The sequence below is a fragment of the Strix uralensis genome, chromosome 1 (genome assembly GCF_047716275.1).
Source record: "Strix uralensis isolate ZFMK-TIS-50842 chromosome 1, bStrUra1, whole genome shotgun sequence".
NCBI classification, from domain to species: domain Eukaryota; kingdom Metazoa; phylum Chordata; class Aves; order Strigiformes; family Strigidae; genus Strix; species Strix uralensis.
The window spans coordinates 11936352-11952166 of NC_133972.1; the positions used below are offsets into that span (position 1 = coordinate 11936352).

General features: G+C 39.3%; 1 protein-coding gene across 2 annotated transcripts in view; it reads left to right on the plus strand.

Annotated features, from left to right (window-relative positions):
- POU6F2 (POU class 6 homeobox 2) overlaps positions 1-15815 on the plus strand; it is a 318794-nt gene that overhangs the window by 289201 nt on the left and 13778 nt on the right. For both annotated transcript variants that reach the window (XM_074886724.1, XM_074886634.1), the window contains 2 exons: positions 12-218; positions 11760-11928. In XM_074886724.1, the coding sequence (XP_074742825.1) occupies positions 12-218; positions 11760-11928 (376 nt within the window). The remainder of the gene's footprint in view (positions 1-11; positions 219-11759; positions 11929-15815) is intronic.

Consider the following 15815-nt stretch of genomic DNA (forward strand, 5'->3'; position numbering starts at 1 on the left):
ATTTTTTCCAGATTATTGGGACAATCCCACTGATGCCTAATCCAGTCCCCTCCAGCCAGGCAGCAGGTGGAGCTCAGGGACTTCAGGTGCAGCCGATAACTCCACAGTTATTGACCAATGCCCAGGGTCAGATCATCGCTACTGTCATCGGCAACCAGATACTCCCAGTGATCAATACCCAGGGAATAACACTGTCGCCGCTCAAGCCAGGCCAGCAGGTAAAGTGTCTGTAGCCTGAATGATTGTCAAAACAGATGTGCAGAAATCTACTCCTCACGAACTCTCTCACGACCTTTCTTAAAACTCACACTTCCTTATCATTTTTAATAACAAAAGATGAATTCTATCATACATAGTATACTAGTGCATACTATATGTAGTTATTACATAATGTCGTATTATATAATTTATTTATACATTCAGGGGCTCTCCAGTTATTCTTTTTTCTCTTTTAAATGTTGATATAAGGCCAACTGACAAATTTTGTGTGGCAAAAGTGCAGTAAGAATATGAGACGGGAGAGGCCCACCTGGCCTATAAAGTTCAGTTCCTTGGTTAGTGGTTACCTAGTAGCCCAGGGTTTGAAATGTTTTGGAACGTGCAGAGAAAAAAAAAAATATAAAAAGTTACTAGTCTTCTTCCCTGAAAAATCAGATATGATTGTGCATATTTGCATAGACAGAAAGTATTTTTAGGGAAATTATTTTTCAGTATAAGGTGCCACGTAGTTCACAGACTTCAGGATGGGTGCACCAACTTCACCACGGCCCAGAAAGATTTCTGTAGTTCTTTTTATACTACTCTAAAGTCAAATTCTTTAGTTTTGTCTACATCTCTGGAGCAAAGGATTGTAGTGCCACCTTTTTTCTCTGAAAGAGAGGAAATTGAGGATAGAAAAGACATCAGATGTGATTACCAAAAAAGGTACTTATAGAAGTGTCACTCACTTAGATGTTCAGCTTAGCATTCCTATTGCTGGTGGTGCTTGTTTGCTAGGCCTGCCTACACCTCCAGTCACAGGTAGCAGCTTTTTGTATGTTTCTGAGAATCCCAGGCCCCCCTGAACTCCAAACAGATTAATTTAATTTTTTTTCAAATTTAGAAGTAGAGAGCCAATGGATCTCTAAGATGGCTTTTTTGTTTGTTTGGAAAATGTTTCACATCCAAGTGGTTACATACTCTTTTTTCCATCCTATACTCTGTGTTATCTAGCAGAGGCATTTTCCAAAGCACTTGTCATTTATCTAACACTATTTTCTTTAACAGGAGCAGACTTACACTCCTGGCAAGTGCTTTTGCAATTGTTGCATGTATGTGGTTTCAAACAAAGCAGGATGGATGGGAGGGCAGGCTCTGTGTTCTCCAGCATGGGAAAGCCTGACAGTGGAATAAGAAACTCAGCAGTTTACGTTTGGTTTCCCTGGGGGTGTGTGGGGTGGGGTGTTTCTTTTTGAGTCAGTCCCCTGAAGAGATCAGATCTTTCCCTCCTTTATGGGGAAAGCTCTCAAAAAGCATAGCAATCCTGAGATCCCATTTGAAGCTCATGAAATTTAGAAGTAAAGAGGAGGATAGAGGTCGTGTATTATTCCCTGAGACCTCCTCACCTGCAGAGCAATGCACCTTCTGAGTCCTGCAGCAAAGCAACCTCTCCCAGGCAATGTCTGCCAGTAGTATCAGTGGCCAGAGGTATGACCTTTCTCTGCACAGCTAGTGGCACTGGGCTCACATAAAGGGACAAACTGCCGCTGAAGGCTGCAACTTGCTGGATGAGCAGAGGTTCATGGTAGAAGGTCACTGTTTACCCATATCGTGATGTATTGTACTCGTTCACCCAACCTGTGTGATCACGTGCAACGATCAGCTGGCAGAGATTGTCAGTCAGCAGAGCGCTGGTTATGTCCAAGAGCCAAAGACGTGCCCCATACTGAGCTGGTCTGTGTAGGTAGAAAACCTTACTTTGCCAAGATCAGGTTTGCAGGGTCCAACCTGTGCCTCTCACACAGTCCTGAGGTCCCAGAGGTTGCAGGAGGGGCCACCAACAGCACAGACCCTCCTTACCTACATCTGTTAGAGTTATCAATACACTGGTTTTGACTGGGGGAAAAAAAAGTAGTGCAAATACTATATGAAAAAATACTACACATTACTATTTTTATAGGAACCGCAGAAAATTATTTCTATGTATTTGTGCTCCCTCTACTGGCTCTTCTGCTTTTATGGAAAGAAGTCAGAGGAAATTTTGCCATTGATTTTGGTAGGAGCAGAAAAGATGTATGAGAGCCTGATTCCTCACAGGAATAATGCTGATGGACAGTCAAAAGCAATTGACCTAGTATTATACAAACTGCCATCTCATTTGAAAAGTAAATAGAATTACACGAAGTATAAGGAGATCCTGAATTTATCTTGTTGCCTGGGAAAAGACTTAGCCAAACTGTAGTGTTTGGCTAATGATAGCATATTTAGTCATAAGTTTAAAACCTTGTTTTCAAAAGAACTGAGTGCTCAAACTCAGAGGGCTCAGCAGAAATTCAAAATATTTTTGAAAATGGTGTCACACGGTATTTGGTGTCTTGTAACTTGATGAAAGCAGCTTCAGAAGGGAGAAAGAAGAATACAGGACAAGTTTGGGAAAAGTTTTGAGAATGTCACAGAGAAATAAATGAGGAAATAAATAATGTAGTAAAATGTTCCAGTAGCAGATGATCGTAGTTTAACTTTCAACTTGTCACTTCCTTGGAAACTAACTATTGCAGGAGAAAGAGAGGTGATTGCAAGTGGTGATAGTAAGCTGCTGCTTGTTAGCTGAGTCACAATAATTGAACCTCTGTAGCCTGTTTCAGTTGCTAAGTAATGCGTGCTAGCGCTTTTTGCCTGACGATTTAAATGCCTCAGATATTGTTTTTAGTCAGCTTTACTTAGGTAGACTACATGTGTTATTTATTCATACAACTTTTTTAAACCTGACAGACTAAAACCTCAATGTCTCCTCATGGAAATGAGTTCATAGATTACTTACATGTAGTGTAAAACAATGCTTCTTTTTCCTTGTTGTAACTAGGTTGCTTTTTAATGTACACAAGCAATTCCATTGTAATGCTATTCCTCTTGTTTTTAAGAATAAATAGATGTTTCTGATTTATATTCTTTAAACTACCCACAGTAGGGATTGTTCATCTTTAAATTACACTGAGTAGTTAAGGCTTCAGTGTTTTTCACTGTTTTCCAAGATTTTGCTAACCTAAGCAGCAATATCTGTGCACACACCAAGAATTCTCCTAGAAATTGTAATGGCTTTCTAAAGCAGACAGCTGTTTGTACTCCTGTTGTAGTCTGTGTCCTTTTTATCTCTATTCATAACAAGTTTTTCTTTGCCTTTAATAATTTTTACTGCCCATCTCCCAACCATTTCAATTTCCACACTAATCTCTTCAAGATTTTGTGATCAGAACTGAATGCTGTGATCACAGTGAGGATGCCTCACTGCCTCACTGTTTTACATAATAACATTATAATATTTTCAGCATTATTTTCTGTCTTTATCTCAATGCAGCCTAACATCCTGCCTTTTTCTAACTATCTGTGCTCATTGAGCAGGTTTTTCAATAAGCGGATGTATACACCACGATACATCTTTGCTTCCCTGATTGTTACCGTGTGAGTCACTAAAATGGTTCCTTTTAACATGAATCACTTTGCACCTATCTACTCTGTACTTCATCTGTCATAATGCTCCCCTGGCGTGTTGTAAACAGGATCTATAAGTTGTTCATGGTATTCTGTACTAGCTTAAGAAATTCACATGTTCCTCCTGCTGATTCAACTTTACCATTGTTCACCATCTTTTCTTGCTGCTTGCTAAAACCATTCAAAAATTTGGTATAAAACTTTTGATCTCTACTTATAGTCTCCTTTCTTGAAAAGGGGCAATTTATTCCATAATTTTATGTTTCTTGCTTTTTTAAGCTGTTTATATCTCATAATAGAAGAGTGCCTTGTAACCTTACCTTCTGCACTTCCTCCACGCCTCTCAGGAGGGATTTTGTTAAAATCCAGGTTATATGGCTAAATGCACATTTTTTTCAAGAACAGATGAGCTTGTTGTAACAACTTGTCAGCATTTTCATTTGCTATCAGATTTGAAAACCTTGTTTTAAGGTGTTCCTTCATATCTTTAACAACACATGTTAACACCAACACAACTGACAGAAGATCCTGAACCATGAATTGGAGTCTTATGAAATTTAGGAAAGTATTTACCTTGCTTAACTTAGTCATAGAGCAGTTAGGTATCTGGTGGAAGCTAGTTAACTAGATTTTCTGTAGAGACAAAGAGACATAGTCAAGGAGACATATGCATGTCCAATGGGCAACTCAAGCTGTCAAAATAGAATAATTTTTAGATAGGTTAAATCTCTAGTAGGTATCTTAAGGTATCCAGTCTCCACTGATGTGAGAGGGCTAGGGTAGCTATTTTAGGATAGGCAGTTCTTAGATGAGTGGAATTAGGTAAGAAGAATGCAGCTGCCATTGATCACTGGGGTTCAAAACACATTCTTGTTTATGAATTCCTTAAACAGCTTTCCTAATAATTGGTTTTGTAACTATTTGCTTGCCCATACAGAAGCAACTTCTATATATTTTATTGTTCTCCAGTGTACCTCATCAAGCGGGTTCCCTTCTTGCTGTTGTCTGGCTCTTTCCTTCTACATACTAGATTCATTAAATCAGGCTTGTAGTCCAAGTTGTCCTCAGTCTTGTTTTATCTACACTGCCTGCCAGAGCTTTTCATATTTCATCGTGTCTTATAGCACTACCAGCTTTGGGCTTCTGCCAACTCTAACACAATAAAATGAGCTACTAGGCAGCATTTTCTTACGTAGTCAGTTCCCCATCTTCATTGTCATTGGCTATCATGCTCCAGATTAACTGTTGAAAAGACACAGATAGCTCTCAGATGGCTCTGTGGTCATTCTTGTACATCTGCCTTTCAAATTTCATGCCAAACATTTTCTTTCTGCAATCTCAACGTACCACATAGACCCTACCATCTCATTATCACAACTCCATGCATTCCCTTGTTACCCTCTCCCATTAAAATCTAACCAGCTCTCAATCATTTTCTCTCTGCAGTGTTCTTACTGCTTTGATGCTGTCTTGGTTTATGAGAAATGCACTCTTCTTTCTCTGTGTTTGAATATAGCCACTGAACTGTGTTGTCTCAATCCAACTTTGTTTTTCTTTCGCTTTTTATATGACTTTCAATGATGAGGGCAACGATTTTTCTCACTTCGGTCTCTTTTCCTTTACCATCAGCACCACATAATTCCATTTCATCCATGGATAAAATTACTAGATTTTTGAAAGTCAAGATTACCAGACTATTTACTAGTACAAGGGACTACATCAGATTTTCCGTGCCACAGCATGAACACTTGACTTGTAATTTAACATCTCTTCCTGACCACTTTTCTTTGTGGCACCTGCATTTGTAGGAATAGGATATCTCAAAAAAGTCAATATAACTCTGCCACACCATTGGGAATAGGAAGATTTCACTACACTACCTGTGTCATTCTAAGGAACTGAGGCATAGAGAGAGTAAAGCACTGTTCACTGTAGGAACATTGCTGTTACCTTTGAATTATGCACTTACCTACACATTTAAATCTGTTACTGTAATATTGACATTATATAATTTCTGATGGGGAGCAGAAAGATGATTGATGCACCTGATTTGCATATAAAATTGTATCTTCTGCAGAAGCTCGTCTGTGTCCTCAACCTCATTTGACAAGCTGAGAGACCTTCAATTACAGTGTATACTTTGAACGTAGTTCTGATCCCACAGAAAGTCTTTGAAAGAACTTCAGTAGGTGCTGTCAAAGTCCTGCTCCCAGTTATGTCCACAGCACACCAGCACTTCTTTGATGTAGTCTTCATTTTGAGCAACCTGTGTGAAACCAAAGAGTTTTTTGTGCTGGTTTCCAAATGTACCTGTTCTGTCAATCTAAGCAGTGTGTATAGACGCCCTTTATACTATATATACAATACTATATTATACTATACTGAGAGAGAAGATACTTATTAAGTATCAAATAGCTTTCAGATTCATATATTCACTTACTTGAATTTAGTTGAGTAAGCTAAATCAGGGTGACGGGGTACAGTATTTGGGAAACATTCTGGCAGAGTTGACTGTGAAAGTGATTTGGCATGAAGTGTGTGGATATGCCTAGTAACTTACTTTCTCCATTTGCTAGAAGATTTAAGAAAACCTTTTTGAAGTCCATGCCTGGTCATGCAGTATGAATAGGTTCGAAGACAGACTTCCTCTGCCATGACACTCTTGAATCACGCAGTGGCCACAGCACACCACCACTCTTTCTCAAAAACAAATGTACAGCACATTTTAGGAAATGTAGATGGAGCAGAGAACTCTGTTTACAGGAAAAATGGAAGCATGAAACACTTAAACTATTAGTTCTGCAAGGCATTATCATGGCATTTCAAAGTGTTTGGGAATATCTTTTTATATCAAGGTATTTATTTTTCAGCACCTTCCATCGACTTTAGTCGTTACTAGAGCAAATGTCCATATTTCCCAGGAAGAGCTAGCTGACATCAGAAAAAATTGAAAATCTTTATTTGTATCATAAAGGGGACTGTTTAAAATGTATTTCTTGTGCTTTGTACCACTCCTCTTGGTTTCATCTCTTCTGCCCTTTTTGTTATACTTGTCTTTTTCACCTCTGTCTTCTCTAATTTGTTGTGTTTCCTCGTCTCTCAGATTTCTTTTCCACTGAATCATAGAAAAATAGGACTGGAAAGGACCTGAAGAGGTCATGCAGTCCATCCCCTCCCCCTAGGCAGGATCAACTGTCCCTATATCATTCTTGACAGATGTTTGTCTAACCTGTTCTTAAAAACCTTCAGTGATGGAGGTTCCCTGACATCCCTAGGTGACCTAGGCCACTCTCCTCAGCATTAGAAAGGTCTTCCTGATGCCTGACCTCAGCCTCCCTTACTGCAATTTAGACCCATTACTTTCTTCTCCCTTCCATTAGGGCCATATTTTGCCCTTGCTGTTTGTCCAGACTCTCTGTAAAACCAGTAGCAGTTCTGTAATGTTACAGGTCAATGTTCTCTCAAAAGTTTGTTCTTTATTTCCACTTAGTTTCTTTCTCTTTCCTTATTTTATGCAAAATACCTAGTTATCATTATCATGTAACTTTCTGGATACAGGGAACAACATCCCTGATCTCATAAGAAGACCTTAACACAGGACTCCAGTCAACCATCCTAGGTATAGGAATTTCCTATATACATAATTTAAGAACAAAATTCAGTCTTAGAGACCTAATTCATTCTTTGCCTCTGCAATTATGAATCAATACTACCTTCACTGTTGACAGCAGCATGTAAAACTGATGTAAAAGGAATAAGAATCAGGCCCTTTGCATTTTTCAGTTTATTCTGATGAAGTATTATGCTGCACTTTATGCTTCTCATACTCATCTTATTCCTCTAGCTGTAGTGTGCATACATGTATTCCTGCCAGATACTGATCAGTGTTGCATACAGTCATCATTCTCAGCATGTCTACTATATCCACCTACACAGAATGGCACTTACAGCAACTGCTTCTGTAATTTCTGTGCCTCCTTCTGTCTTTGGATGGAAAATGCACAACAGTCATAAATATAATTCATATCATATGTACGTGTCCAAAATTGGGAAAAGTCAGCTATTGTAAGTTTGAATTGATTCTGTCATCTAGTATCTAATTCATAATCTGTTTGTTGCCTCTCCTTAAGGCTATTTCTAGAGTGGAAATTATAGTGGATGAAAAGAGAGAGAGTATTTTAATGCAATTTCATGACATAGATAACTATCATTGTTCTTTAAGCAGGACATTTACAGCTTAACCATCATGTCTGTAAAACAGGGGGTGTGCTGGAAATTATGTAGGGAGGTAAAGATGGAATCCGCCCTCAGTCCCTGGTCAGGCCTTAAGGTGACTCTTCAGCCTCTCCAACCCCATTGCTCCCTTTTCCCTCACAAGCACAGAGTTAGAAACCAACTATCTGTAAACATCCCTTATATATTTCTATTACACCTAAGGTCAATGTGCATCCAGACTTCACTAGCCATATCCCTTTTTGCCCAGCTAAATTTTAAGAATTTCTTACATTTGTCCAAAGATTTCTGGACATCTGACAAGAAAACTGCAAAGCTGAAAACTGGTATCCCAGTTATTTCAAAAACATGTTTGCAGATTCGTTGTGCAACACATGTGCAGAGAATCATATATTTTCTAGACTTAAGCAGCATACCGTGCATGTGCTACGCAGTGGCTATGGCTGTGTGCACACTTTGCATGCTCAGCTGGAGAACACAGAATGCCCTCTCATTCTGGTGCTTCTTTAAAGCTTCAGATTTATTGTGTACATGCTCAACAGTTGAACTCTTCAGGGACTATACCTGCAGCATGTCGGATTTACCATCTGTGTCTTACATGATAGGAAACAGCATAGAATCTTAAAAAATTAAAGCTGGAAGGTCAAGGTTGAAGAGATTATCCAGCCCACTCTGTTGTTCTCAGGCGGAGTAGCTATTCCAGTATTCGTCTACCTTGCTCCTAAGCACTCTCATAGAACTCCACAGGTTCCCCAGCAATTTATGCCAGTGCTTCACTGCCACATTAGATAGCTTTTCCCAGCATCTAATTTGAATCTTTCAGGTTATTGCACCTCATTCTCTCAGCTATAAAATGTAAGACAGACTCATTCTCTCCTCTTTTCATTAGCTCTGCCTGTATTTGAGGCAGGCATCATATCCCACTTAGTCTTCCCTTCCTTAGATTAAACACAACCAAGCTCATTCCAGCTGTCTTCATAAGCCTCAGGTAACTCCCAAGCCTTCAGCCACTCTAATTATTCCCCTCCAGTTGGTCCAGATTTTTTCTGAAGTGTGGCATCTACCTGTGGACATGGTGCCCCCCCTCCCTGCAGAGGTCTTTGCAGTGCTTAGTAGAAAAGAAGATGCTTCACGTGCACTACAGACATCACTCCCACTCACACAGCTTGGTATGGCAGTTGCCTTTTCTTCATTTTTGTGGCACCCCAGGATTGCTGGTGGCATGTTCAAACTGACAGGATCATTTTGAATCCTAATCCTGTATTCCGACCTATCAAAAGTCCCTCCCATCATGTCATCAGCATGTAAATTTAGTAAGTGTATTCTCTTCCCCATCATCCAGGTCGTTAAGAAAATATTGAGTAGTGCAGAACGAGGACAGACTTCGGTGAAGCACCATACGTGCACACTACCATTTCCACAGATAGATATCTATCCTCTCAGTTCTGTTTTCTAACTACTTTTGCATTCATTCTGCAGCAATTTCATCTAAACTATGTTTCCCTAGGTTATAAAGAATGTCACACGAGGGAGCATCGAGAGACTTGTAAAGTCAAACCACCTACTGCTTTTTCCCTGTCCGCGAGGCCAATTACCCTGTCTTAGAGGGAGATCAGATTGGTTTGACACAGTTTGTTCCTAACAATCCATGTAGTCTATTGGTACCTTGTTTTCTTGTGGGTGCTTACAAATTGTTTGATTATTTTCTTCAGTACTTTTCCACGGGTTGAAGTTTAGTTGACTGGACTATAATTTTGCAGATCTTTCTTTTTAAAGATAGCTACTGCATTTGCTCCTCCATCCTTGCAGATAAGCACTAACATCTTTAAGACTGTTCCAGATAGCGCAAAAGCATCTAACTCATCTAAATACACTACTTTTATTGCCTTGCCTAGGCTGAAATCTTTAGTTTTGCCAGAGATTCCCTCAGACAACAGACCCAGCGCCCAAATGCTTGCCTGTTTCTGAAAGCTGCAGTCTGGAGTGATGTGGGTGTAATGGATGGGCAGTCTGTTTCTTCAGCATTCAGAGGAGGCCAGCCCTCCTAGTGGACTGCTTCCCTAGGAGAAGATATTGTAAAAGTAGACATTCTGGGTTGGGAGCTCTCTATGGATAAAATCTAGCCCTTAGCAAAATTTTTTTAAAGATGCCCTGTGCTTGCATGAGTCTAAAGTCTGGAAGCCTTTCAATCAGCTTCTCAACTATTATCCCTATGATAAAGTGCCAGTTTTCTTTTCTAAAATGTGCTTGATCAAAAAAAGGTCTTTGAAATAATAAAATGTTTTTGTTTATTGATCCCTAGGGAAGTCAGAATAGGCTAAAACTGGTCAGATAAATAATTTTCATTATTATTAAGGGTAATTCAAAGTTTCTTGCTTCGTTTTGTCTTACATCATTGCATGTAGGAGATAGAAAAAGGAGTTGTAATTTTTTCCATTCTTAAACAGACCCATGACAGGAATAATGTCATTAAAATTGTTCATATGTATTCCACAGAAAAGTCTCATCTTGAATGCGATCAGATACCTTTATCTACTGTACCATACAATTTGTTGTCTACTTAGCATCAGTCATTTCTATGTGTTCTGGGAGTGTATTATATATAATTTGAGTATTACTAATGAATTCAGCTCCTTTTCTGAAGTCATTTGTTCAGTTAAATATCAAAAGAGAAAAACTCATACTCCTTAGAATTCAAGAAATAGATTTAAATTACTGACTTCAAGCAAGGCCAAATAGGCCTTTATCTTTCCCCCTTTCTGAGAATGCAGATAACAGCTATCACTTAAAAGTGAAGCCTTTTAGTACATTTTTGCAATCTTTTTTGATCAATATCAAGAATCAACATAAAATAAAGGCATAATAAGTAGCAGTCACCTGAGTGTATCAGGACAATATTACTGTATTATTAAGCTCTGAAAGGGCTTTACTGGACTACTAGAAGCCAATTCAAAACTGTAAGGTCCATTGTGTACCTTCATTCTGTAGAGAGACTGCCCTTTGAATTTGCTGGGAGTTTTATGTAAAAATCAGTACCAGAGAACGTTCCTAGTGTTCAGTCCCACGTGAAAGCTTATTATAGGCAGAAGGGATTAATGGTTTTTTCCTTTCCTCTAGTGAACAACCGAAGACTACACTGTTGTAAAATTTGTTAAAAAAATTTTTAAAGACAGATTCATGTATCACAGCACATCATTTACATCTACTGTATTCACTAGACTTTTTAGGTGTGTCTTACTTGACACTGTCCTGATGTGAATGGGGCTCAGACGTTTCACTGTGTGTTTTAGGCAAGGACAATTTATTGACTGAGAAATAAGATTTCAACGTTTTGGTTTGTTTGCTAGATCTAATGTCATAAAACAAATTATTCCTTTCTGTAGGAAAGGGATTTTCCCCCAGTTTATCTTCTCTTCCCCATTCCCATTCTTCTTGGCCCTGGTCCTGCAGTATGAAAGGACCTCTCTGAAACAATGCTGATTTATATAAGAATCCATGTAGGGAATAAGTCTGACTTCATTAGTCAGAAAACAGGTAAGGACATGTATTTATTAAATCAGAATGCTGCTGTGAATGTCATAGGTCTCTTATCACCCATTTCAAACAAGTATTTAGCTTCTAATTAGATTAAGTATCTGGTTAAACTGAGAAAAAATGGGAAGTCAGAATGCAAAAGAGCTGAGATTGCTCCTGCTGTAACAGTCACCTGAACTAAGTCCGTGGTATTTAATGCTCCCGTGGGGTTTGTTCCCCAGAAGTAGATGGGTGAGATGGTGCGTTGGAAGTTTCCTGTTACTGCTTCATTTTCTAAATACCTATTTTTACATTTTAACATATAGCTCCATCAGCCCTCCCAGACGCAAGTGGGACAAGCAGCCTCACAACCCAATCTCCTGCATTTGGCTCACAGTCAAGCATCTATGTCTCAAAGCCCAGTGCGTCAGGCTTCCTCTTCTTCCTCCTCATCCTCCTCCTCTTCAGCTTTGAGTGTTGGCCAGTTAGTCAGCAGTAAGTATTGCTCCCTGGCTCTCCTTAATTCTCCCCTCTGTTTGTCCTCCTCACTGCTGAGTTTCCTGATCTGCTTTTCCTCTTTTTTTTCATATAGTAGATTGTATATTGCTAAGTAGAGTGACTCTTACCAGTGAGACTGCTAAGTGCTGTCATGGATGGGGCTTAAGGTAAACATGCCTTGAGAAATTGTAATCAATGCTAAAAATGGTCATAAAAATGGTAGCAGCTGTTAATTGACTTATGAGGGCAATTCTTATAACTGAAACGTAGTTTATGTTCTTTGGAAATTAGAAGTTTATGAATCATTCAATATCATGAATTATATTGCTTAGAATTTGATGGGCAGACAGATCCTACTTTTGGTTAGGCTGCTTATTGGTTACTGTTTGCTTAGTTAGTGTAGCAAACCATTTTACAAACCCTAACACTACACAAATCTAGAGCTAGAGACCTTTCTTGCCAGGAAAAGCTTGAACAATTTAAACAAGAAAGAACTGTAACATGTGGGAGAGGAGGGAGAAGCAGGCTGCAGTGAAATAACTGAGTTTCAGTGTTAGGATTGTAACAGCTGACCTCCTGAACAGCCCTTTCTTCCAGATCACATAGTTCAGAGTCTTTGCTATTACCTTATCAGCATTAACTTTGGTCTTTACATAACAAAACCAGCAGGTTAAAAGTATACATAAGAAGCGTTAACAGTTTTTGCACATCTGCAAAAATCTGAGTGTATTGGATGACCTTGTTCAAAGATATTACATGTACATATTTCAAGTAAACAAACACTATAGCTCACGCCGTACTGGTAACGTAAAATATATGACTGATACAAGCTTACAAAGGGCTTGGAGAAACTGTCATGCAAGGGAATATGTGAAAAAAATCTCGGTTAGATTATTTCAGAGATTCTTTACATGGGGAAATTACTTGCAGAGCTATAGTGGTAAAATTATGCTGGTATAACTCCCAGTGTGAATACATTTATTCTGGAATAAAAATATCTGCACTGGTAGCTGTAAGTACATAAAATATATAGATACAGATATAATTATAGTGATATAAATATACTGCTATTGCTTTGTCAGTAAATTTTCTCATGTAGACAAGCTTGTAGGAAGAAGACAAATAAGAGGCTTCATGTTAAAAATACATAAAGTTACCCCTTGTCTATGTGGGAAAATTGACTAAAATAGCTAGTGCAGAATAAGTTACTTTTCAATGGCTAGTCCAGAATAGCCTCCCTTGTGGACATTCTTATTAAAAAAATATTCTAGAATAACTATTGAGGGGAACTCTACCCCACAATGGTTATTCCAGTCAATTTCCCCATGTGGATAAGTGCACTGCACAATAAAAGCAACATGGAAGAAGCCATTTTAAGTTTACAGGATAAATCCATCAAAAGTTAGGAGATGCTAGAAAGATAGTTGCTTGTTCAACTGTATACAATTCCTCTTAGAACATGTATTTTATGATAATGATACGTGTTGTGATTAAAATCAGACAATTGTGATTTTTTTTCTCATCCTTTCAGTACATTCCCAACAGAATTGTTCTAAGGATGCATCAGAATTACTAATGCAACAGGAGGGCTGTTGTCCCAGGGTTTGTTCCCTGCCTGAGTCTCTAAACTGTTCCCCAGTTTGTGCACCATTTGAGGTAGGGAACTGTAGAAGAGTGAAGGATGGTCTTGCTTCAGGCGGTAGAGGACTGAGGATCTGAAGCTTTCTGTCTGCCACATAATTCCAGTGCAACGGCAGGCAAGTCACTTAAAGCAGATTTTTCACAAGTGCTCCCTCAATATCCAGCTTGAGACTCTGGACTTTAATTTACAGAAGAACCTGGTACTCACAGTTACAATTTCAAGTGCGCTTTCAGTGTGGAACTCTGTAAAGAACCATTTAAAGACACGGTCTAAAAAATAATCTCCTACTTGACCTAGACTGGGTACCCAAAAATGCTTTTTCCCTTAATATCTGTCCATTTCTCTGTGAATGAGAAGGGGAAGACCCTCATCTTATAGAAACACAAGAAAATAAATTAAGATTTAAAAAAACAGAAGAGCTCAAGAGAAAATGTCTTTGGTGAAGAGCTTTAATAGAGGTCTGGGGCCACACACTGAACAAGTAAAAAGGCAATACATCAATCAGGTCCTTCATAATGAAGCACAATTTGTCCTGTGCACTGGACGAGGCAGGGGTCTGGGGAAAAAGAACTGGTAATCCGGGGCTCAAAGACTATGCTACACTGCGTTGTGGGCTACTGTAACTCCAGCATTTGTAGCTTCTGAGCGTTTATTTGTGCAACTCTGAGCATGTTCTTTCAGCTTCATTTTTTGCTTGGATAAATTTCAAGCTTGTTACAAAAGCAGAATAGTAATGTAAGTCAGTCATATGGTAAGATAAGATAATGCTTATATTCATAGTTGAAAATATGAGATCTTCTGTCAGTTGGATGGATGGAAAAGCTGATAGGTTGTGTTATCATCTTGTTGGTCCTGCTCTAAAGGAATAAGACACACGTTGTGCTCATGGGTTTGCCTGAGAGCAGAGGAATATGAAGCACAGGAATGTCAGTTTGGGGAAGAGGGGGAGATACAGTATTGAACACAGACTTTCTACTTGTTCCTCTCAGGCTTGACTCCTTCCACCACTTGTCCTGTTCCAGTCCCATTACTTCCTCATGCTCTTCTCCACACGATCTGTGCTCCCTTTGCCTCCATGCTTTTGTTCCTCTTGCCATCTCCCTGCAGTCCTTTCCCCACAGTCCATCATTCTTCAACTCCTCTTCCCATTTCAGTTCCCCTCCAGCTCCCAGTCAATCTCTGTCCCCAGACCATATTGGTGTCCCTTTTACCAGCCTTTTTATTAGGTAGTTTCTGTCCTCCTCTACCTTGTTTTATCACTAGTGCTGCCTCTTTTTTCCTCTTTTCTTTCCTCTACCCCAGTGATTACTACTCTGCACAGTCAGGCCCTCTCTCCCTCCACTCCAAACTCAAATCCCTGCTCCTCAGTAGTCTTCAGGGTTTTTTTCCCTTCCATCATTTCTTTTTCTTTAGACTCAAGGTTAATTTTTGCCCCCTCTGCATCCAAATCATGCAGACACCACTCCCACCCTCCTGGAAACCATCAGAGGAGTGTGGGAAATGATCACCAAGAAGAGAGGGAGTCAGTCTGTCTTTACTGCTGTCCTGGCCCAAAGCAGGCCAGAGCCAAAACCGTAGAAGAGGGTGTTCTTTTCCATCTACTTCAGCCTTAGGCTCAAGCATCCTCAGTACAGAGAAAATCTTAAAGAAAACTCCACACAGAGGTTTAGCAAATCTCTACTGAGTAGATATGAGCTTTGGAGGGTCACCTGCTTGGACTTGTTGGAGGTAGATTTTTAATTGGGATGGCAAGAAGCCCATTACTGACATAACAGCTATCTTCCTGACACCTATCAAGGCCATGCTTCAAGTTATAGGGAAACTGAAACTTTTTTAAGAAAAGAGGTTATTACGGGTTTTTTTTAACCTGGGTAGAACATATTTTACTAGCCTCATTCTCAGAAGTAGTTGACCTGAAATTTGTCTTATAATGGTAAATGCCGGTCAGACTTAGCCATAGTGAATACCCTGTGAATGGCACAGAGAAGGTAGTTGGGGTGCTTCTCCTTTGCTCAAAAAAGTAGAAAACTCAATTAAATCAAGTGGGGAACTTGGAATAAAAAAAGTACTTTTCATACAATCAGACTGAGAAAGGCATTGCACTTGGGAATTAATTCACCGGGATCCAGGTCTTAAGAGCATTCCAAAAGAAGAGGCTATTGATAGGGATCACCTGTAAAAAAGCATGATGATAATTACACATAAACAAAAAGTTCTGGAATGGTTTTTAATTTACGTTTCC